The 25768-nt window shown below is 42.7% G+C and overlaps 1 protein-coding gene across 7 annotated transcripts in view; it reads left to right on the top strand.

Annotated features, from left to right (window-relative positions):
• Positions 1-25768, top strand: part of LOC126471475 (protein Malvolio) — a 393678-nt gene that overhangs the window by 237119 nt on the left and 130791 nt on the right. For 2 of the 7 annotated variants that reach the window (XM_050099677.1, XM_050099671.1), the window contains exon 1: positions 23212-23349. The exons of 3 other annotated variants lie outside the window; for them this stretch is intronic. In XM_050099677.1, coding sequence (XP_049955634.1) covers positions 23329-23349 — 21 coding nt within the window. In that variant the 5' untranslated portion in view covers positions 23212-23328. Of the gene's footprint in view, positions 1-23191; positions 23350-23510; positions 23595-25768 lie in introns of those variants that run through there. 2 more of the 7 variants (XM_050099676.1, XM_050099675.1) reach the window with 2 other exon arrangements.

Here is a 25768-nt window from a genome sequence, read left to right as displayed (position 1 = left end):
CTCTGGTAAAATGTTGACTCAAAAGGTTTCTGGCACCCTGTGTATTTCTCGTTATATACCTGCAGACGGTTAGCACATAACCTAAAATTTCTTAGGAAATGGTAGCTCGTTTTTGAAAAATGGACGATGGTAAGTGCATTGTTTTTGGTAATGCTCATACGTCAAACCTTTCATTGAGAGTAATGCCCCCAAGAAGAACAAAAACTTTACATAACATGCACACACACTGGTCAACCAGGACATTATGACCACCGACCTGCTATCGATATGAAGCCGTTCAGGCGATAACAGCGTCAACTGGCGAGGAATGACTGCGCCAGACACACACACGGTGCACTTAGTATCAGTGAGCTTGATGTCCGTGTGTAGAATGGTGAAGGCGCACGATCTGTCTGAGTTTGACCGATGGCAGATTGTGATGGCTCGCATTTCGGAAACTGCACGTCTTGTCGGGTGTTCGAGGAGTGCTGTGGTGAGTGTCTTCAACACGTGGCGAAACCGAGGTGAAACCACTTCCACATGACGTGGGGTTGGGGGACCACCCCTCATTACAGATGTCGGACGTCGTAGGCTGGCAGGACCGGCGGCCAACTGTGGCGGAACTAACATCAGACTTCAATACTGCGCAGAGTACAAGTGTGTCTGAACACACAGTGCACCGAACACTCCTAAACATGGGCCCCGGCAGCTGACGACCCAGCATGTGCCAATGAACATCCACGTGGGCGTCCATGGGTTCAGTGGAGCTCGTGCAAGGCGCCATGACAGCCAAGGAGTATCGTGCACTGGTTGCAGATCCCGTACACCCCTTCATGACGATCGTGTTTCCCAGTGGCAGGGGCAATTTTCAACGAGGTAATGCGCCATGTCAAAAGCCCAGGAAGGTGATGGAGTGATCCGAGGAACGCAGTGGCGAGTTCCAATTGATGTGCTGGCCCCCCAATTCGCCAGATCCGAACCCTATCGAACACATCTGGGATGTGTTAGAAGGTGGCGTCAGAGCTCATCCTTCCCTCCCCAGAATTTACGGAAATTAGGTAATTTGTGTGTGCAGATGTGGTGCTAATTCCCTCCAACGACCTACTAAAGCCTCATTGCTTCCATGCCACGACGCGTCGCCGCTGTGTATATAGTTGAAGGTCAAATACATTGTGCAGGCAGAGCTTGTTCACAGGCCGGGAGTTTAAGTCTTGTTCACTACAACAGTGTTTTGTATTTTGAACTGATGTTCTGGTACTTACGGTGGTATACAACATAGCATTTTTGTAAGTAGTGGAATATGAAATCTAACGCAGCTCCACTTGTAAGATTCCCGTTCTGTAATATTTTTTCCGTACGTTCATTTGATCGATTCGTTAATTTGATCGATGCCTTCGTTAATTGATGTACAGACTGACCTCGCAATTTTCCTGATATCAGCATTCACAAACACTTATCACAAGTATAATGCTGAATATCTGGTTCATGTCGTAACGCTTGACATTCAGCATGCCAGTAAAACACTACATGCTCGAGTGGGTGATGTAGAAAACCAAGATGAAGCAAGCAAAATTAAGATTTAACGTGCCGTCGACAGTGAGGTTGTTGGAGACGGAGCACTAGCTCGGATTACGCGAAGTACGAAAAATGAAAAAACCTGTGTCCTTATCGTAGGAAGCAACATGGAATTTGCCTTTAGAAACTTAGGGGAACCACGAAAAACCTATATCTGGATGATCGAACGGAAACTTGAACCGTCTTTCTCCAGCGTGCGACTCCATTGAGCCACCTCGCGTGGTGATTGCCATTGGAACACTTGTCCAGACGAGAAGTACTATGACGACATTGAACGAGCGATCGGCAACTGAGTGATACCGCCATATCAGCCAAGCTGGGATTTACGTCTCCACGTCTGCCCCTCCTCTACAACAGGCACTCATCTGAGAGACTGTTGCCATATCTTTTTGATCTGTATTGGCAGCTGCGTGCACACGGTTAGTCATCAAGGCTTCACAGCTGTCTTCTCGAAAAGATCTACCTCTACATCCATACTCCGCAATCAACCTTACAGCGCGTGGCGGAGGGTACCCCGTACCACTACTAGTCATTTCCTTTCCTGTTCCACTAGCAGGTAGAGCGAGGGAAGAACGACTGTCTGTATGCCTCCGTATGAGCCCTAATTTCTCTATTTTTTCTTCGTGGCCCTTACGCGCAATGTAGATTGGAGGCAACAGAATCGTTCTGCAGTCAGTTTCAAATGCCTTTTCTCTAAATTTTCCCAATAGTGTTCCTCGAAAAGAATATCGCCTTCCCTCCAGGGATTCCCATTTCAATTCCCAAAGCATCTCCGTGACACTCGCGTGTTGTTCGAAGCTGCAAGTAATAAATCTAGCAGCCCGCCTCTGGATTGCTTCGACGTCTTCTTTTAATCAGACCTGGTACGGATCCCAAACACTCAAACGTTTCTCAAGAATCGGTCGTGTCGGCGTCCTACGTGCGGTCTCCTTTACAGATGAACCACACTTGCCTAGAATTTTCCCTGTAAACCGAAGTCGACCGTTCACCTTTCCTACCACAATCTTTACATGCCCATTTTGTTTCATATCGCTTTGCAGTGTTACGCCTAGACATTTAAACGACATGACTGTGTCAAGCAGGACACAATTAATCTTGTATCCGAACATTACATTTTTCTACATTTGGAGCTAACTGCGATTCATTAAACAAACTAGAAATTTTGTCTAAGTCATTTTATATCCTCCTACCTCGGACACTCCTGACGATACCCTTGTCTCTGATGAACAGTCGCCGTCGAGAATAACATACTGGTTTCTATTCCTTAAGAAGTCCTCGACCCACTCAAATATCTGTTAACCTGTTACATATGTTCGTACCTTCTATAACAGCCTGCATTGGGGCATCGTGTCAAACGCTTTCCGGAAATCTAGAAATATGGAATCTGCCTGTTGTCCTTAATTCGCAGTTCGCAGTATATCATTTGAGAAAAGGGCAAGCTCAGTTTTGCGTGAGCGATGCTTTCTAATACCATGCTGATTCGTGAACATAAGCTTCTCGGCCTGAAAAAATTTATTGTATTCGAACTAAGAATATGTTCAAGGATTCTGCAGCAAACCGATGTTAGGCATATTGGTCTGTAATTTTGTTGGTCTATTCTTTTGCCCTTCTTATGCGCAGGAGTCACTTGCGCATTTTTCCAGTCACTTGGGACTTTACGCTGGGCGAAAGACTTGCGATAAATTCAAGCTAAGAAAGGGATCAATGCTGTAGAGCACTCTTTGAAAAACCGAACTAGGACTCCATCCGGACCTGGTGACATATTTTTTTTCAACTCCTACAGTAACTTCTCTGTGCCAGGGATACTTATTACTATGTCGTCCAAGTGGGAGTCTTCTCCATGGTCAAACGACGATAGGTCTGTGCGATTCTCCTGTGTAAACGATTTCTTGAACGCGAAATTTAAAACTTCGTCTTTCGCTTTGCTATCTTCAACTGCCACACCATAATGGTGAACAAGTGATTTTACATTGGACCAAAACTTTCTCAGGTTTTCTATCTGATCTTCCGCTACGGCATGCGGTGGTATTAGTTGTATGCTTCGCGGATAGACCCACGAATCTCTACTAACCTTTGGTTGTCGTCATTTGCTCGTTCTCTTTTGAACCGAGAGTGCAGCAGCCTCTGGTTCCTCAGCAGTTTCCGAATCTCGTTATTAAACCATGATGAGAGTTTTCCGTCATTAATCCACTTACCGCGCACATAATTCTCCAGACCACGATTTAGAACCTGCTTAAACTTTGCGCATAATTTCTCTGCGTCCATCTTACTGGAACTTAGTGACGTCAATTCACTGTCTAAAAGAGGTGCTAACAACTGCCTATCTGCTCTTCCTAGCAGAAATACTCTCCTATCCTTCTTAACTGATTTATTAACTTTCGTAACCATATTTCCTATAACGACATCATGATCGCTAATTCCCGTTTCTATACTGACGTTGTCGATAAGGTCCGACTTATTTGTAGCCACAGCGTCTAAGATATTTCCACTGCATGTGGGCTGCCGAGCTAGCTGCTCAAGACAGTTTCCAGAAAACATTTCAGAAGTACTTTGCTTGACTGTATGTCCGTACCTCCTGCAATGAATCTATAGACATTCGGTAGGTTAAAGTCGCCTGCATTATCTGGTTATTTACTTGCTACTGACCATAGACATTATTTGAATGACTCTAGAACTGCCACAGCGGAATCAGGTGGCCGGTAAAAACATCCAATAATTAACTTGATTTCACCTTGACCTGTTATACGCGACCAGATAACTTCATTGTCATACTCAGCTTCGACCTCAATAGAGATTGCAATGAACACTCCCCCTCCTGTGGCCGCTAATCTGTCTTTCCGATCTACGTTCCATGACTCGCTAAATATCTTAGAACTTTCCACTTCGGGTTTCAGCCATCTCTCGGTCCCGAGAATAATTTGAGGGCGATAACTTTCCTGGAGGGCAGTAAATTTGGGAATTTTGTTGCGAGTACTTCGACAGTTTACTGGTAAAATTTTGACAGTCGAAGTGTCTTTACCCTGAACGCGGTCTGACTTCCCTCATTGCGTATCGACTGGCCGATGTTCATAACAGTAACGCAAACTACCACCTAACCTAAAAAAAAACCCTTGTGTGCATTTCACAAGTACTCTGCTACCCGAGCAGCTGCTTCCTTTGTGTAGTGCACCCCTGACCTATCAAGGGGAGCCCTACAAACCCCCACCCGATAACACAGGTCTAGAAATCTGCAGCCAAAATCGTCACAGAGTCGACAAAGCCTTTGGCTGAGACCCTCCACTCGGCTCCAAACCAAAAAGGACCCTGATTAAGTGTGGAAACAATGCCGTAAACTGCGAACTCTGCTTGCACCCCAAGCGTGAGGCCAGCAGCCTCTACCACTTCCGCCAGCCGCCTGTATGAACTGAGGATCGCCTCACAATCCGTGCAAGAGGCGTCATTGGTGCCGGAGTGAGCCACAATTTGCAGACGACTGCACCCTGCACGCTCTCATAACCCAGTACTGAATTATTTGCGTAGAGACTGCATTAATTTCTTCAGACATTTCGTGAAACTTAGAACAACCATTACTTTCACTAATTACTGGTATCTAATTCCACCGAGATCTAGGCCGAGTGTTCTAAACTGTCTGACTCACACATATTGCACACTGACGAAAAAACATCACAACACCAAAAAATAATTAATGTAGAGCAATGAAATTTCTGGAATACATTCGTCTAGGTAATATGTTTAAGTGATTAACACTACAAGATCACAGGTTAGTGTAAGCGAGAGCTACGCCATTGCAAATGTCGAATGTTGGCACATTAATAACCACCAAAATGTTGAATGCAAGTATGCAGACGTGCACGTATTGTGTTGTATATATACCAGATGTCAGTTTGTAGAATGGAGTTTCATGCCTGTTGCACTTTGTCGGTCAATACAGGGACGCTTAATGCTCGTTGTGGATGACGCTGGAGTTGTCGTCCGATGATGTCCCATATATGCTCTATTGGAGACAGATATGATGATCGACCAGACCGAGGCAACATGTCGACACTCTGGACAGCATGTTGAACCGCAACAGCGGTATGGCTCAAATGGTTCAAGTGGCTCTGAGTACTATGGGACTTAACATCTATGGTCATCAGTCCCCTAGAACTTAGAACTAATTAAACCTAACTAACCTAAGGACATCACACAACACCCAGTCATCACGAAGCAGAGAAAATCCCTGACCCCGCCGGGAATCGAACCCGGGAACCCGGGCGTGGGAAGCGAGAACGCTACCGCGCGACCACGAGCTGCGGACAGTGGTATGTGTGCGAGCATTATCCAGTTGGAAAACGCCCAATGGAATGCTCTTCATGAACGGTAGCGCAATCACCAGATTAACATACAATTTTGAAGTCAAGATGCATGGGATAACGACGAGAGTGGTGCTGCTGTCATATGTAGGTCCAGTGCGTCTAGCACGCAGAAAGGTTGGTTGCAGGCTGTCAACTGGCCTCCTTCTGACCAACACACAGCCATCACTACCACCGAGGCAGAACCAGCTATCATCAGAAAACACAACAGACCTCTACCCAGCCCTCCGATGAATTCTCGCATGACACCACTGAAGTCGCAAACGGGCCTCTGGCTCGGAGCTATCCTTGAAGTAACCGATTTGTAACAGCTTTTCTTGCCACTGTGGTGCCAAATGCTGCTCAGATTGCTGCTTCAGGTGCAGTACGACGCATGTGAACCATACGCCATACGCGATCGATTGTCTTCACTCTCGGTACTTCGACGCGGCCGTGTGGAGCCCGGTCGTCTTGCGACCGTACATTCCCGTGACCACCGCTGCGGCTACATTCCTTCTGAAATATCGCGGAAGGAACATCCAGCTCCTCGTAGCCCTATTACACGACCTCGTTCAAACTCAGTGATGTCTTGTCGCCTTAAAGGCATTCTTGACTAACATCAACTCACCACGTCCAATGTCAAAGGAAACCGACGCTTAGGGTCGTTAGAGCGTATATTTAAAGCAAGCCTGATTTGTATCCTCATAGTGGCGCTACTAGCGCCACATTCATGCTACTAACGTGAAATAGACATCATCTTTCACATGTAGCAACACGCCTACCAATTTCCGTTTATGTCGCGTAACTTCTTCTTTGTGCTGCGATTTTTATTTTTTTCGTCAGTGCATATTTCGTACGTAAGGAGAGGTATAGAGGACTCCGGTAACTAAGAAATCGATGAAGATAATCCAACGTGTGAAACTCACGTTGCATATCGGATCGAATTCACCTAAACTGAGCACAAGGAGGGCTGAAATGTTCAAACAATCAGATGTTACATACATATTTCCCGCAAGCCTTCATGGATAACCCGAGTTGCATTGAGTTTTTATAATTGTGGCATGCTGAATTGCAACACGGTAACAGAGATTCGGTAATACTAATAACTAGACGAGTTCTTGTTTTATTTTAAATGGAATCTTTCTCTAAATCTGAGAGTTGCTTATAGGGTAGAGAACATTCTAAAATGGTATCCTGGGAAGTTAAAAATCTCAGTAAGCTTATACCCAAAAAGAGTAGCCTTTCAAACGCATGAAAATGCTTAACGAAAGCAACAATAAGCTATCCAGATCTTTTTCTGGCAACGAGGCTGTACGCAGCAATTTTACGGGTTCCAAACTACCTTTAACTCACAGCTGTCTATGCATCCGACAGTTTCTGATAGTGCTAAACCATTTTCTTTTTTAAAAAGTTTCACTTCCCGTGAGTTCATTAGACAGAACATTCTAATGGTTTCTGCTAAGATTTCTGTGTATATTCGCTCATCTTGTGCAAGCAATCGACAAGGCAATCACTTTGGTTCGAGATATAATTTTCACGTTTCGCCTCCCTCATTCCCTTCATTGATCGAAATCGTTTACTGTTACAGAGTGGTCAAAATAAAACTGGCCAGAAAACTGTTTTCAAATATGGTTCAAATGGCTCTGAGCACTATGGGACTTAACATCTGAGGTCATCAGTCCCCTAGAACTTAGAACTACTTAAACCTAACTAACCTAAGGACATCACACACATCCATGCCCGAGGCAGGATTCGAACCTGCGACTGTAGCAGCAGCGCGGATCCTGACTGAAGCGCCTAGAACCGCTCGGTCACACCGGCCGGCAACTGTTTTCGCAGTTGATGATAACGAATTGAAAAATCGTGAACAGCGTCAGGGGTAACCATTTCCGGCATCTTTTTTAAAGAACAGTTATCCTGTTTATTAACAGGGGTATTCTACTTCATGTGAGACTTTTTTGCAATTTCCAGACAATTTCCACATCACCCACTCTGTATAATGTACTCCACAAGCCACAATGGTGTGTATGTACGTGCTGGACCACTATCATTCCCCCATTTTTGAGTTTGTGTCACTACTGGGAAAAATCTTAGAATTTTTATTTGACAGAAAAGAGAAATTCCCGCACAAGCGCTCTCAGTACGCTTCCAACACTTGTAGAAACCACGTAGATTGTGCACTCATTAACAAGTTGTAGGATAATAGAGCGTTATTAATTTATGTTTATTCTATACTTGTCTATACAAACAGTAAAGCATCTAGCAACGGACCTCTAAATTTTGGATACTTTCATTCCCCGGCAGAAATGCGTGGAATATGAGGGTAGTATTTCTTCACATTAAAGAATTATTAGACGCAGCCGGATAGCCGCACGCGTTAGCACGTCGCTTCCGGGATTCGGGGACAGGCTGACACCGGATCGAATCCACTCGGAGGATTAACGACGAGGGCCTGCCTGAATGCGCTTTTTAAGCGGTTTCCCACATCCGACTAGGCAAATGCTGGGCTGGTAACCATGTCCCGTCTCAGGTATACGATTCGCAAACACTTTGAAAACGTTCTCATACTTTCACATGGGATAACACTAGACGTAGACAGAGAGCGGGTACACATATTCCTTGGCCGGCCGCGGTGGTCTAGCGGTTCTAGGCGCGCAGTCCGGAACCGCGCGACTGCTACGGTCGCAGGTTCGAATCCTGCCTCGGGCATGGATGTGTGTGATGTCCTTAGGTTAGTTAGGTTTAAATAGTTCTAAGTTCTAGGGGACTGATGACCACAGTAGTTAAGTCCCATAGTGCTCAGAGCCAACAAATTCCTTCCCGTGTCGGAGGAACTGGTGGCGACAGAAAGGGCCTCTACCACTAATATTGCCAAATCTAGACTATCATGCCGATCCCGAGGAGATATGGGATAAGGCCAGGAAAAGTAGGATTAACGAATATTCTTAACCCTCGAGCGGGCGCGCTTGCGTATAAAGTGCGCCAACCGCAAATAGCATTGTCATGCACAGTTCCATTGTTGTTTTACAATAGCAAGTCCCTACCTATTCCTGCATTATTGTTTCAACTGGCACAGTGAGAAGTTGTGTTGTCATAGGTTCACGTGAGCTACAGTAATTTAAAATAAACTGCGAGTGTGTCATCTTAGTGTACAAAGTACGTCATGCGCCCGGTCATGTAAGCAATCTTTCCTTCGCTTTCATTTCTTCCCTTTTCAATCTAATCAAAAGATGACACGTAACAACCGGGTATATCACTGTGCATGGCGAGGCCAAAGCTGACAGACAACGAGCTTGATCGATTACTCAACGAGGATCCAAAGTTAAACTCTACCAGACAACGAAAACGATGACGACTCTGAAGGAGAATAGGAATTATCACACGAAGTGACCATGATTCAGATTCTAGTCAAGTCCACGATTCAGATGATGACTGTGAAGAGCCACTCTCCACTGGTGGTATTTTTGTTGGGAAGGACAAAACGAGTAAATGGAATAAAATATGTCCTAATGTGACTTCGAAAACAAAAAGAAAGAATATTGTGAAAATATTCCCTGGGCCTACACGTGCTGCCAGAGGGCCCACAAGTGAAACAGAGGCTTTACGGATAATACTTAGCCTGAAAATGATTGGCGAAATACACGAACATATACATTCAATCTAAGAAAGAATGTGTACAATATTCCAGAGAAAGGGACGCTAAGAAAACTACAAGGTGTGAAATAATGGCATTGTCGGTATTGCTGTATCTCATCGGGACTAAGAAAGCAATCCACACAAATGTCATTGAACTGTGGATAGCAGATGGTACTGGTATGGAGATTACGAAGGCTGTGATGAGCTACAAAAGATTTCTGTACCTTTTACAATGTATCCGTTTTGACGACAAGAGTACACGGCAGGTAAGGAAAGTAACTGACTAACTTGCTGCGATACGGCAAATATTGGATGTCTTTGTGGTGAACTGCGAGAACGCTTATAATGTAGGACAATTTGTGACAGTAGACGAAAAATTGCAAGCTCTCTGGGGTCGATGTTATTATGTTTAGTATATCCCGAACAAACCAGCGAAGTATAGGATAAAGATTTTTGTTTTAGCAGATGCTAAAGCATTCTTCACTAGTAATATTGAAGTATATTGTGCAAAACAACCTAAAGGGCCATACGATGTTTCTAATTCTTCCTGTGATATTGTAAGAAGGCTAGTTACTCACACTGAAGGCTCAGAAAGAAACGTTACAATGGATAATTGATACACTAACTGTTCCTTAGGCAACTTCCTTTTGAAAAAGCGACTAACATGCATCTGCACGTTGAGAAAAAAACAAACGCGAGATCCCACAAAAATTTTACCTGGGAAATGTAGGGCTATCCACTCCTCTTTATTTGGTTTTCAGAATGATATGACGCTAGTTTCTTATGTGTCGAAACAAAACAAGGTAGTTATATTACTTTCAACTATGCCCAATTTTGGAAGCATTGAAGAAAGTTACAGGTAAACCAGAAATAGTTTTGGATTACAATACAACAAAGGGAGAAGTCGACACAGTCGATCAGATGGGAGGTACGTATTCCGTCTCACGGGTGACAAGAAGATGGCCATTGGTTGTACTCTATGCTGTAATGGATACAACAGGAATCAATGCTCAAATATTTTTTCATGCAAATGAAACAAATCCAGAAAGAAGAATTTTCTTGAAAGATTTAGCACTGTCTCTTATGAAGCCTCAACTAGTGGAAAGAGCTAATATTCTGTCACTTCCTGCCGACATTGCAACTTTCTTCGTGAAATACAAAGATCAACGTGTTGAAAGAACTGAGGAGCGTACCACCAAGAAAAGAGCTCGGTGTGTGAAATGTGGACGAGCAACACATCTACTACCAGAAGGTAGTTTGTCTGAAAATGACATTAAAAACAATGCATACATGTGAGAAGTGTAATGAATTTCCCGAAAATGAGCAAGACAATTAACTGTGTAGATGGAAAGAACTTTGGGATAACTGATATTTCTTCAATAAACAAAGCCTTTGTCCTTTTATATTGCAACGAATGGGTGTTTTTGTTCAGTATGTGCTTAAAAAAGTGTTGGAATAGATTGATATGTCAGCTGCGGAACACAGAATAATTTGAAAGTTTCGTATTTGTTTAATCAAATAGTAAATTGTTGTTGTTTGTTGTTGTCTTCAGTCCTGAGACTGGTTTGATGCAGCTCTCCATGCTACTCTATCCTGTACAAACTTCTTCATCTCCCTGAACTTACTGCAACCTACATCCTTCTGAATCTGCTTAGTGTATTCATCTCTTGGTCTGCCTCTACGATTTTTACCCTCCACGCTACCCTCCAATGCTAAATTTGTGATCCCTCGATGCCTCAGAACATGTCCTACCAACCGCTCCCTTCTTCTTGTCAAGTTGTGCCACAAACTCCTCTTCTCCCCAATTCTGTTCAATACCTCCTCATTAGTTATGTGATCTACCCATCTAATCTTCAGCATTCTTCTGTAGCACCACATTTCGAAAGCTTCAATTCTATTATTGTCCAAACTATTTATCGTCCATGTTCCACTTCCATACATGGCTACACTCCATACAAATACTTTCAGAAACGACTTCCTGACACTTAAATCTATACTCGATGTTAACAAATTTCTCTTCTTCAGAAACGCTTTCGTTGCCATTGCCAGTCTACATTTTATATCCTCTCTACTTCGACCATCATCAGTTATTTTGCTCCCCAAATAGCAAAACTCCTTTACTACTTTAAGTGTCTCATTTCCTAATCTAATTCCCTCAGCATCACCCGACTTAATTCGACTACATTCCATTATCCTCGTTTTGCTTTTGTTGATGTTCATCTTATATCCTCCTTTCAAGACACTGTCCATTCCGTTCAACTGCTCTTCCAAGTCCTTTACTGTCTCTGACAGAATTACAATGTCATCGGCGAACCTCAACGTTTTTATTTCTTCTCCATGGACTTTAATACCTACTCCGAATTTTCCTTTTGTTTCCTTTACTGCTTGCTCAATATACAGATTGAATAACATCGGGGACAGGCTACAGTCCTGTCTCACTCCCTTCCCAACCGCTGCTTCCCTTTCATGCCCCTCGACTCTTATAACTGCCATCTGCTTTCTGTACAAATTGTAAATAGCATTTCGCTCCCTGTATTTTACCCCTGCCACCTTTAAAATTTGAAAGAGAGTATTTCAGTCAACATTTTCAAAAGCTTTCTCAAAGTCCACAAATACTAGAAATGTAGGTTTGGCAAAAAAGAAACTTAGTAGGCCTATCAGCGAAAATTATGAAGAAAGAAACGTGTTTAACTGAGACAAGACTGCTCTTTTCTTCAAAGGTCTATCCAATAAGACACCGCTCTTAAAAGATGAAAAGTGTTAGGGAAGAAAAATTTCGAATGTGCGCCAGTGTGATAGATGAATAGGATAAGTCGCTATAGGCAATGATGCTAGAGCTACATGCTTTAAGGGGATTGACTTCAGTAAATCGAACATGAAGTGCTATTTAAACCGTCGTTCCTGGATGACAAGGGCGGTAATGACTGAAGGGTTGTTGGCATTCGATCGAAAAATGAGAAGCCAAAATAGCAAAGCGGTCTTGTTTTTCGACAGTGCAATTTCACTCTAAGGAATGTGATACTTGGCTATTTGCCGCTGGACACTTCTTCACGCGACCAGCCGCTGGATCAGGGCATCATTCACAGTTTTTATGTTTCGTAGGGGGAAAAAAAGCTGAAACGTATTTTGTCTCGAATGGACAATCTTGAAACTGTAGACGTACAAGCGAAATCTAAGTGTGTTGGACGCAACTCTGAGGACATCATCTGCCTTTACCAAAGTCTCTTACATTTAAGTCAGCAGCTACTCCAGAGACGCTGGATTTATTAGATATAATGGTCTAGCTCCAGACATCAATGACAGTGCTCCGGAACATGTCAACGAATATGATTTCTTGATTTACTACGAGTGACAGATGGATCTGAGGATTATGTCCCAGCAGGCTCCTCTTTCCCACTGAGCACTCTGGGCATGTGGCCAGGGCCCCGTGATCGGTTGGGGCCCCCTAGTTGCTGCCAGATCGGCAAATTATAGCCGATATTTATTACCAAAAAACAAATTTATTTCGAAAAATCGAATGATAGAGACTGAGTGCAATGCCTACTTGATTATTACACTACTGGCCACTTAAATTTGCTACACCAAGAAGAAATACAGATGATAAACAGGTATTCATTGGACAAATATATTATACTAGAACTGACATGTGATTACATTTTCACGCAATTTGGGTGTATAGATCCTGAGAAATCAGTACACAGAACAACCACCTCTGGCCGCAATAACGGCCGTCATACGCCCGGGGATTGAGTCAAATAGAGCGTGGATGGCGTGTACGGGTACAGCTGCCCATGCGGCTTCAACACGATACCACAGTTCATCAAGAGTAGTGAATGGCGTATTGTGACGAGCCAGTTGCACGGCCACGATTGACCAGAAGTTTTCAGTTGGTGAGAGGTCTGGAGAATGTGCTGGATAGGGCAGCAGTCGAACATTTTCTGCATCCAGAAAGGCCCGTACAGGACCTGCAACAAGCGGTCGTGCATTATCCTGCTGAAATGTAGGGTTTCGCAGGGATCGAATGAAGGGTAGAGCCACGGGTCTTAATACGACTGAAATATAACGTCCACTGTTCAAAGTGCCGTCAATGCGAACAAGAGGTGACCGAGACGTGTAACCAATGGCACCCCATACCATGACGCCGGGTGATACGCCAGTATGGCGATTACTAATACACGCTTCCAATGAGCGTTCACCGCGATTTCGCCAAACACGGATGCGACCATCATGATGCTGTAAACAGAACCTGGATTCATCCGTAAAAATGACGTTTTGCCGTTTGTGCACACAGGTTCGTCGTTGAGTACAGCATCGCCGGTGCCCTGTCTGTGATGCAGCGTCAAGGGTAACCGCAGCCATGGTCTCCGAGCTGATATTCCATGCTGCTGCAAACGTCGTCGAACTGTTCGTGCACATGGTTGTTGTCTTGCAAACGTCCCCATCTGTTGACTCATGGATCGAGACGTGGCAGCACGATCCGTTACAGCCATGCTGATAAGATGCCTGTCAGCTCGACTGCTAGTGATACGAAGCCGATGGGATCCAGCACGGCGTTCCGTATTACCCTCCTGAACCCACCGATTCCATATTCTGCTAACAGTCACTGGATCTCGACCAACGCGAACAGCAATGTCGTGATACGATAAACCGCAATCGCGATAGGCTACAATCCGACCTTTATGAAAGTCGGAAACGTGATGGTACGCATTTCTCCTCCTTACACGAGGCATCACAACAACGTTTCACCAGGCAACGCCGGTCAACTGCTGTTTGTGTATGAGAAATCGGTTGGAAACTTTCCTCATGTCAACACGTTGTAGGTGTCGCCACCAGCGCCAACCTTGTGTGAATGCTCTGTAAAGCTAATCATTTGCATACCACAGCATCTTCTTCCTGTCGGTTAAATTTCGCGTCTGTAGCACGTCATCTTCGTGGTGTAGCAATTTTAATGGCCAGTAATGTGGCTTTGCGAAGTACACAGTTCTGCACGGAACGAATAGCGACGTAAAATTAAACGTGACCGACCGACTAAAATTAACCGACTCGACGATCGGGAATTCCCCTGTAGTTGTCTGCGGTGTTGTGACGTTTGTTTTGTTTTCAGTTGTTACTCACCGTGATCTGAGGTATTCTTTGATTAAATCGTCCTTTGCCTGTTTAGTTTTTGTTAGCGACTGTATTCGATGTAAAAATAAATACTGAATTATAACATAAAATATCGAAACGGTCAAATCCTAGTGGAATTGCAAAAAAGCAGCACAACAGAAGGAAGTAATTGAAAAGTTACCAAAATTTACAGCATATTTTATTACTACTACCGGAGCAACTTCTGCAAGTAGCAATCAAATAATAAATCTTTCCCATAAAGAGTCGTGTCGATCACAAATTGCGGGAATTTCTGAATTTTCGAATGTTCATGTTCTATACCAGTTTCAGATTTCTACCAATTTAGGGAAAGAGATTGAATCAAAAAGCGACCGTTCCTGTGACGAAAATGCAAAAGCTTCGGTGGCTACACCGACACCGACAACTGTGTCAATTGGACCCAGAAGAAATATCACACGATCCCGCTGATTATTTTCATGAAAATTTTGTAGAAAGAGATCGTGAAATTTTGATTCGTAAGGGAGCTGCACATATTAAAATTAAAATTCTGATGTTTCCAAGGCATCCAGAACCTACAAAGATGGTAATAAACCAGTAACTAGGTATTCTACATCTACATCTATACTCCGCGAGCCACCTTACGGTGTGTGGCGGAGGGTACTTATTGTACCACTATCTGATCCCCCCTTCCCTGTTCCATTCACGAATTGTGCGTGGGAAGAACGACTGCTTGTAAGTCTCCGTATTTGCTCTAATTTCTCGGATCTTTTCGTTGTGATCATTACGCGAGATATATGTGGGCGGTAGTAATATGTTGCCCATCTCTTCCCGGAATGTGCTCTCTCGTAATTTCGATAATAAACCTCTCCGTATTGCGTAACGCCTTTCTTGAAGTGTCCGCCACTGGAGCTTGTTCAGCATCTCCGTAACGCTCTCGCGCTGACTAAATGTCCCCATGACGAATCGCGCTGCTTTTCGCTGGATCATGTCTATCTCTTCTATTAATCCAACCTGGTAAGGGTCGCATACTGATGAGCAATACTCAAGAATCGGACGAACAAGCGTTTTGTAAGCTACTTCTTTCGTCGATGAGTCACATTTTCTTAGAATTCTTCCTATGAATCTCAACCTGGCGCCTGCTTTTCCCACTATTTGTTTTATGTGATCATTCCACTTCAGATCGCTCCGGATAGTAACTCCTAAGTATTTTACGGTCGTTACCGCTTCCAATGATTTACCACCTATGGCATAATCGTACTGGAATGGATTTCTGCCCCTACGTATGCGTATTATATTACATTTATCTAAGTTTAGGGAAAGCTGCCAGCTGTCGCATCATGCATTAATCCTCTGCAGGTCCTCCTGGAGTACGTACGAGTCTTCTGATGTTGCTACTTTCTTGTAGACAACCGTGTCATCTGCAAATAGCCTCACGGAGCTACCGATGTTGTCAACGAAGTCATTTATGTATATTGTAAACAATAAAGGTCCTATCACGCTTCCCTGCGGTACTCCCGAAATTACCTCTACATCTGCAGATTTTGAACCGTTAAGAATGACATGTTGTGTTCTTTCTTCTAGGAAATCCTGAATCCAATCACAAACCTGGTCCGATATTCCGTAAGCTCGTATTTTTTTCACTAAACGTAAGTGCGGAACCGTATCAAATGCCTTCCTGAAGTCCAGGAATACGGCATCAATCTGCTCGCCAGTGTCTACGGCACTGTGAATTTCTTGGGCAAATAGGGCGAGCTGAGTTTCACATGATCTCTGTTTGCGGAATCCATGTTGGTTATGATGAAGGAGATTTGTATTATCTAAGAACGTCATAATACGAGAACACAAAACATGTTCCATTATTCTACAACAGATTGACGTAAGCGAAATAGGCCTATAATTATTCGCATCTGATTTATGACCCTTCTTGAAAATGGGAACGACCTGCGCTTTCTTCCAGTCGCTAGGTACTTTACGTTCTTCCAGCGATCTACGATAAATTGCTGATAGAAAGGGGGCAAGTTCTTTAGCATAATCACTGTAGAATCTTAAGGGTATCTCGTCTGGTCCGGATGCTTTTCCGCTACTAAGTGATAGCAGTTGTTTTTCAATTCCGATATCGTTTATTTCAATATTTTCCATTTTGGCGTCCGTGCGACGGCTGAAGTCAGGGACCGTGTTACGATTTTCCGCAGTGAAACAGTTTCGGAACACTGAATTCAGTATTTCTGCCTTTCTTCGGTCGTCCTCTGTTTCGGTGCCATCGTGGTCAACGAGTGACTGAATAGGGGATTTAGATCCGCTTACCGATTTTACATATGACCAAAACTTTTTAGGGTTCTTGTTTAGATTGTTTGCCAATGTTTTATGTTCGAATTCGTTGAATGCTTCTCTCATTGCTCTCTTTACGCTCTTTTTCGCTTCGTTCAGCTTTTCCTTATCAGCTATGATTCGACTACTCTTAAACCTATGATGAAGCTTTCTTTGTTTCCGTAGTACCTTTCGTACATGATTGTTATACCACGGTGGATCTTTCCCCTCGCTTTGGACCTTAGTCGGTACGAACTTATCTAAGGCGTACTGGACGATGTTTCTGAATTTTTTCCATTTTTGTTCCACATCCTCTTCCTCAGAAATGAACGTTTGATGGTGGTCACTCAGATATTCTGCGATTTGTGCCCTATCACTCTTGTTAAGCAAATATATTTTCCTTCCTTTCTTGGCATTTCTTATTACACTTGTAGTCATTGATGCAGCCACTGACTTATGATCACTGATACCCTCTTCTACATTCACGGAGTCGAAAAGTTCCGGTCTATTTGTTGCTATGAGGTCTAAAACGTTAGCTTCACGAGTTGGTTCTCTAACTATCTGCTCGAAGTAATTCTCGAACAAGGCAGTCAGGATAATGTCACAAGAGTCTCTGTCCCTGGCTCCAGTTCTGATTGTGTGACTATCCCATTCTATACCTGGTAGATTGAAGTCTCCCCCTATTACAATAGTATGATCACGAAACTTCTTCACGACGTTCTGCAGGTTCTCTCTGAGGCGCTCAACTACTACGGTTGCTGATGCAGGTGGTCTATAGAAGCATCCGACTATCATATCTGACCCACCTTTGATACTTAACTTAACCCAGATTATTTCACATTCGCATTCGCTAATAACTTCACTGGATATTATTGAATTCTTTACTGCTATAAATACTCCTCCACCATTGGCGTTTATCCTATCCTTGCGGTATATATTCCATTCTGTGTCTAGGATTTCGTTACTATTCACTTCCGGTTTTAACCAACTTTCCGTTCCTAATACTATATGCGCACTATTTCCTTCAATAAGAGATACTAATTCAGGAACCTTGCCCTGGATACTCCTGCAGTTTACCAATATTACGTTAACTTTTCCTGTTTTTGGTCTCTGAGGACGGACGTTCTTTATCAACGATGATAATGTCCTCTCTGGTAAGCCGTCAGGTATTTTATCGTTTCGCCCAAGGGGGGGTCCCTCTAACCTAAAAAACCCCCGTGTGCACGCCACACGTACTCTGCTACCCTAGTAGCTGCTTCCGGTGTGTAGTGCACGCCTGACCTGTATAGGGGGGCCCTACAAAAAAAATGGCTCTGAGCACTATGGGACTCAACATCTTAGGTCATAAGTCCCCTAGAACTTATAACTACTTAAACCTAACTAACCTAAGGACATCACACACACCCATGCCCGAGGCAGGATTCGAACCTGCGACCGTAGCAGTCCCGCGGTTCCGGAATGCAGCGCCAGAACCGCGCGGCCACCGCGGCCGGCGGGGGCCCTACAGTTCTCCACCCAATAACGGAGGTCGATGAATTTGCAACCATTATAGTCGCAGAGTCGTCTGAGCCTCTGGTTTAGACCCTCCACACGGCTCCAAACCAGAGGACCGCGATCGACTCTGGGCACTATGCTGCAGATATTAAGCTCAGCTTGCACTCCGCGTGCGATGCTGGTTGTCTTCACCAAATCAGCCAGCCGCCGGAAGGAACCAAGGATGGCCTCAGAACCCAAGCGGCAGGCGTCATTCGTTCCGACATGTGCTACTATCTGCAGCCGGTCACACCCAGTGCGTTCAATAGCTGCCGGAAGGGCCTCCTCCACATTACGGACGAGACCCCCCGGCAAGCACACCGAGTGCACACTGGCATTCTTCCCCGACCTACCCGCTATTTTCCTGAGGGGCTCCATAACCCGCCTAACGTTGGAGCTCCCTATAACTAATAGGCCCGCCCTCTGTGACTGTCGGGACCTTGCCGGAGAATCGGCCACTGGCCCAACAGGCGAGGCATCCTGTGGTGGCTCGGAAACGATGTCATCACCACTAGGAAGCACCCCGTACCTGTTGGAAAGGGGTAAGGCAGCTGCCACGCGGCCAGATCCCACCTTCGCCTTTCGGCCAGGCACGCGCGAGCCCACCACTGTCCGCCATTCACCCTGGAGTGATGGCTGACCGGTAAGATGCTCACTGCCGGAAGACGCAGCGACATCAGGAGTTCCATGTGATTCCAAGGCCACCGAAGTAGGCATAGGTCTCACCACAGTTGCCCCAACGCCACTACGAGCCGACGCCTGCGCCTCGAGCTCGATGAGCCTAACAGACAAAGCCTCCACCTGCCCCCGAAGAGTGGCCAATTCTCCTTGCGTCCGCTCACAACAACCACAGTCCCTACACATGACTATGTTTACCCTACTCTATACGGTGACAAATTCCCAAGATAATCTTCTGATGAGCTACTCTGATAATCAAGAAACACTCACTGAAATACGAGACGCGAAAACTACGCTAGGTTTTCCCAGAAAAACTATTTAAAAGCTAAGCGCAGCAAATAAGTACAAAAACGCTTTATACAAACAGTACTCGCTGCTGCTGGTGCTCTCGCTCTGGCTGTCACAAGACAACTGCTGATTCAAGTGACTAGTGGCTAACGGCCGCGAAACAAACAAAAGACGGTTTTAGGGCGCTTTCTGTTCTAAACGATCAAGAAAACACTAAGAAATCTAACACGAAAACTACGTAAAGTTTTATCAAGAACTGTTAGTTACTATGCAGAGCAGATAAACACAAATAGAATCCCTTCCTTAGTGGAAGGTCGTAAACAAAATGCAAAATAAACGCTTTATACAAAGCATTATTTATTCGCAAATTAAAGAATAATTAAAGTGTCGAGAGAAAATGGTTGCTGTACTCGCCTTCCAAAAACTCTGTATTTGGTGTTTCATGCTGCTTATTTAACCCTTCTGATGTAAATCTATGCTCTCCGAGTGGATGTAATGACTGGAAGCACATTAATCACATAATTTTAACACATGAAAATAGCCCACCACATAGGCAGTCCATGATGATTTATCTGGCACGAAGTACGGCAGATGGTAGAATAGGTGAAGACTATCTCAACATCAAGAAGAAGTTGATTACTGGAGAAATGTACTTCAACAGATTGTAGCTGTTGTAAAATTTTTGGCATCAATAGAGCTCCCATTTCGCTGTGACAATGAAATCCTAGGATCTCCCAACAATGGAAATTATTTGTGATGTACGGAATTATTGAGTGAACTCGATCCGTTTCTTGCATATCACTTACAAAAATTTGAGAATCCTGGAAAAGGTAACACTTCTTATTAATCAGCAAATATCTGTAATGAGGTCGTAAAAAAATTATAAATGAAGTTAAATTAGCAAACTATTTTTCCGTTAGCGTTGACAGTACGCCCGATCTGTCTCATGTTGACCAGCTAACTTTTCTAATTTGATACGTGATAGACCGTGTTCCTGTTGAAAGGTACCTGAGATTTATACCTATTAAATACCATAAATTTAAGTATTTAGTGGAGACCATCTTGAATTTTTTAGAGAATCATGATATTCCCATAAAAGATTGCAGAGAACGAAGTTACGACAATGATTCAAATATCTCGGGGAAGTATACTGGTCTACAAGCAACAATCAAGGAGAAATGTGAATTCGCCAAATTTGTACCATGTGCGGGACATTCACTAAACTTGGTATGTGTCCAAACTGCTGGGTGTGTATCAGAGGCAACAAAGTTTTTTAAAATGGTTCAGAAAGCGTACAACTTTTTGTCTAGCTCTACCCACCGATGGAATATATTGACAGAATATTTAGGTTAAAAAAAAGTTGTTAAAACTCTTTCACAAACCAGATGGGCAGCCCAAGCTGATGCAGTAAGCGCCTTGCGTGAAGGTCCTAAACAAATTATAGAAAATTTGATGTCCATCGCAGAAGATAAAGAACAGGCAAGAGGAACTAGAGATGAAGCCCTTAGTCTGTCCAGAAAAATGGGAAAACTAGAATTTATTATACTAACGGAAATTTAGAACTCCATGTTGGAAGTAATTGGTTCTCCTCACTTGATGATTTTATCGTGAACCTCAGGGATAAATCTGATGAATTCGAATTGTCCTCCAAAGAAAGAAACCGGAAATCTGATTACAAGGACCTGCCTCAAAGAACAAAACGTAGAAGATCACGCCAGAGTTTTTTTTGATGGCCCTGCACCGTCAGTCCAACTGAATGGAAAAGAGAAATTCAAAGTAGAAATCTTTCTTTCCATATTGATACCCTGAGCGTTCGTCTAAAACAGAGGTTACGTTCGTATGAGAACATTACTTAACGTTTTGGTTTATTTTTTCGCCTGAAAACTCTGAATTCCGAAGAGCTGAGACAAAGTTATAAAGAATTTGCTGAAATTCATTTTTAAGACGTTAACAAGCAAGAGCTGAAAACGGAATGTCTGCATTTAACAGAATACTTGAAAACTGTTTACAGTAAAAATGGGGTATATTGGAAATATATCAACTTTTGAAAGAAAACAAAATTGAAGACACATTTCAGAATGCAGAAATCGCATTGAGAATCTTTTGAAGGATGATGGTAACCAACTGCAGAACAGAACGCTCGTTCTCTAAATTGAAAAGAATAAAAAATGGATTAAGAAGTACAATGCTTGAAGAGAGATTAACCAGTTTATCGCAGATGTCCATAGAATGTGATCTGCTCAAAACTATAGATTTTGAAGAAGTGATTAACGATTGTGTCCATCTCAAATCTAGAAGGGTAGGCTACCTCTTCAATCAACATAGGTTTTAAGCACTAACCTGTGAATGCTAAAAGATTTACTTTTGTCGATTATATTATCTATTCATTTAATGTGACTTTAAAGAAATGAAAATATCTGGAACCTCGCTTATGTACTTTTTTTGTCTAGTCTAACAAAATAGTGCTCTGTCAAGGTCGTAGGGGCCCCATTCTAGTAATATGTCCAAGGCCTCCAATAGGTTAAAGACGGTCCCATGTCACAGTCGTCGACGGACTGTTCACTGTACAGAGATGATGTGTCAACACATATGAGTGAATTCGATCATCTTCGGACAAAGTGATCATGGTAATGACAAAAGCGCTAAATAGGAGTACCTTCGCTTAAAAGTAAAATAGCTACTGAAGAGGTGAGGAAGCTATAGCATTACTTTTTAAGAAAGACAGATGAAAATCGATCAGTTTAGCGTCTGAACTTGAAACACACATTGAAAAGACAATTATAAAAAACTTTAAGATTCAGAAAAAAGATAGGTGATTACTTTGAACAGTCGGGGTCTGGTCACTTAAAAATTAGAACCTTCTGAAATTGATACGGCATTTTTAATCTAGCAATTTAAAAAAAAAAACCTTGCTGCATGCAATGAACATTCTTTTTTTGAACTATGTGTTTAAGGATACTTTCGGATATTCGAAAGCATTCGCCAAATGTGTTTGGTTCCCTGAATGTTGAAAAAAAAAAACGCTGCATTAAAATAAAATAATGTTCGGAAGGTACTACAGCATGTCGATCCTGTTGTGTAACATCCAACAGATTTTTTTCTGGTTAAAGGACACTTCTTGTAATGGAGATTAATTTTTGTCTTTGAGCCACCCGTTATTGGGACATTTTACTGAATTTGTAAATCAGACCTCTGTACGTTCGGTCAGTTATTTCTTTCACGGGGTTTCTTCAGAAACGGCAATAAAAACTGAAGATGTGTACTTAACGCCGAGAGATATTTGCGAGACCTTATCAACAACTGAAGTGTTTTGCCAATGTTAGATGAGAATGAAGTGCTATTAAGCAGGTACTGTTCAAAATAACAGTGGGCTGCTGGGATTTCTCCCACTACACGAGATATCCTTGTTTCTTGGTTTCAAGTAACTGGAAGGAAGGTCGACGTCAGCAGTTAATATTTAAACTACAGGATGGCAATGTGTTCAGTCATTCGTTCGCCGTTGGCGCCGCGTTTGATCCCGAAGAATTTCGGACAGCTGATCGGCAGGGCCGACAACTTTGACATAGTGCAGTGAGTGGACTAAATACACTACAATTATTTACGAAAACCGAGATAGATTACTTCCTGTAAAACTCTGAAAGATGAATTATTGCTAGACATTTCATTGTTGTAAACGCGGAGAGTGGAAGCATATTTTAAAGATTGCTTAATATTTTACAGAGTCAATAAGGTTTTCATTGTGGGCCGACTTGTACAAGTGTGTTGTCTGCAAAATGAGAAGTAAGCCCATATTCTTGCGTTGTGTTTACGAAGCGTCTGTGCTTGAATCCTTGAAATTTAATTTATGAAGAACCGATGCTCCGACACGACAGCTTCGTCGGGCTAATTTTAACACATGGATGCCAGGGTGAATCTGGTACATAACGCTTGTAATTTTGTGTATATATATATAATAATGAGAAATGTGCATGAAACGAGCGAGGCAGATACAGTCCATTGACTGTTCTGTGCGATTATAAAATAGCAGTACAGAGTTCAGTTATAAAAAAAAGGTAGTCGCAGAAAGAACCTTTCCATTCTCGGGTGGTATTAACCAGACAAGCGCTATCGCCTTGAGTGACTTACTGTTTCAACAGTTCCTCAAAATCGAAATAAATATACGTACGTGCCTCACATTTGGCTGCATGTATGACATAGAAATATTAGTTCCACGTACTTGCAAATGTACAGAAACAGTAACAGTCGCAGCATGCTTCATAAGTAGCTTTTTTAACTGCCGGTATCAGACATTCAGTGCGAAGTCGCAATAAACTCCAAAACACAAAATATTATTGAAAATATAGGTGGAAGAATGTAATATACTATAATATAATATCAAGTATCTAGTTCGAGGTATATTTCACCGAGTCATACACTCATTTCCACAACCCAGTTTGCATATGTATGCAGTGCTGTAGTAAATAATATTAGTGCTTTAAAAATTTTTAGATTTCAGATTGTTTATACAACTCGTAGTAATTTGGAGCAGCGTTCATTTACAAAAAGTTTATTTCAGGCTGTACTAAAAACAAATTGGGATGGTGTGCTGTAAATATTAGTATTAATAGTGACGCCTTCCACAGAATTACAATATTAGATTGCAAAAAATGATAAGTGAAGCTATTCGCCGTATTTTCGAATGCAGATTATTGATTTAGTCTTCACACTTCAGTGAAAATGCTTCAGAAATTTGGATAGCTTCAGATCCCTTTTTCAGTAAGATTTTGTAGTAAGAATAATGGACATTGAATAGTACCTCCTGGAACCAGAAGTGTCTGTTTCGTAGCAAAATTAAATTAATGTTTCCATGGCGTACAACACCAACCTGTCTCTCCATAACAGTTGAACCTGTACATTTATCATTTCATTATTAGCCTACATAAATTTGCATTAGTTGACATTTATTTCATGTTGATATTTGAGTGGCAGTAGCGTATGAAAAAAGCTGGGATAGTCTCAAGCACTGAATTTATATGTTCTGAATTAGTTACACATTTAGTGCAGTTGTTTCATGCAGGATAATTGTAAACACTGACATACTGCTATTGACAGAATGAACAGCTTCACTGTAGAACATCCTGCATACCCCTGATTTATTTATAAAAATAACTCCTTATTGTAAAGGATACAAGTTGGTAACATTTTGGACTGTATGAAAATGGCTAACGTTTTTTAACCTGCTGATAAGTAGTGTTTTTTCATCCTTTCAGAGGCTATAGAAAGAACTTCGAATTCAGTGTGATTCCACATGTTTCGTTCTGAGGTACATGTTGTTCTCTATGTTACCCGGACTGATTTTCATTTTTTATTCTTTCACAAGTTGTTACTGTAAAATAGAGCTTCTGTAAAGTTTGGAAGGTAGGAGATGAGGTGCTGGCAGAAGTAAAGCTGTGAGGACGGGTTGTGAGTCATGCTTGGGTAGCTCAGTTGGTAGAGCACTTGCTCGCGAAAGGCAAAGGTCCCGAGTTCGAGTCTTGGTCCGGCACACAGTTTTAATCTGCCAGGAAGTTTCAGTATAAAATGCAGTTTTGGCTGTTTTCTGTATTGCCTTAAGAAAAGCAGTATTACATAATTGATTATGATATTTAGAACTGGGGCTGCTCTGAAAAAAATACGTCCTATTACAGGGTCAAAATTAATGGGATCTGTCTGGCACGTATGGGAAAACATACATTTTTTCCTCTAACACGAGGGACAGCTAAAACCAGAGATCCTGTAACCCTCATATGATGCAATCCACTGCTTGGGTGGCCACATTCTGTATGGAACAAACATATAAATTCAAAAGACAGCCAAACAATACCTACAATTTTGGCAGCATACCCACTTCGCTCTCATATGAAGATGCAGCCAGTCAATCAGGAAATGAGGATGCTATAACCCAAACTAACACTAAGGAATAAGTCAGTCTATTTCATTTTGGACGAAACTGCATTCACAGCATCGAGGAAGGCCAGGGAGAAGTTCACAAAAGATTACAGGCACATGTGAGTGTTATCCTCCCAGCTAGATAGTATCATTTGCAGATGAAGAAAAGGTTAGTGAGGAAGATGAGCACATGCGCACTGTTGAAAATGGTCTGCAAGAATATCCATCAAGTTAGGGCAGTTGTTGTCATTAATGTTGTCTTGTGAGACTCCGTGGAAAGTTAAAACTGTGCTGGACTGGGACTCTAACCTAGAACCTTTGCCTATTGCAGGCAATTGGTTGCAAGAGGCAAGGGTTCCAGGTTTGAGTCTTGGTCCTGTACACAGTTTTAATGTGGCAGGAAGTTTCATGCCACTCCACTGCAGAGG

The sequence above is a fragment of the Schistocerca serialis genome, chromosome 3 (assembly GCF_023864345.2).
Source record: "Schistocerca serialis cubense isolate TAMUIC-IGC-003099 chromosome 3, iqSchSeri2.2, whole genome shotgun sequence".
Lineage (NCBI taxonomy): Eukaryota > Metazoa > Arthropoda > Insecta > Orthoptera > Acrididae > Schistocerca > Schistocerca serialis.
The sequence above is the reverse complement of the archived record's forward strand: the minus strand, read 5'-3'. Positions and strand labels throughout refer to the sequence as shown.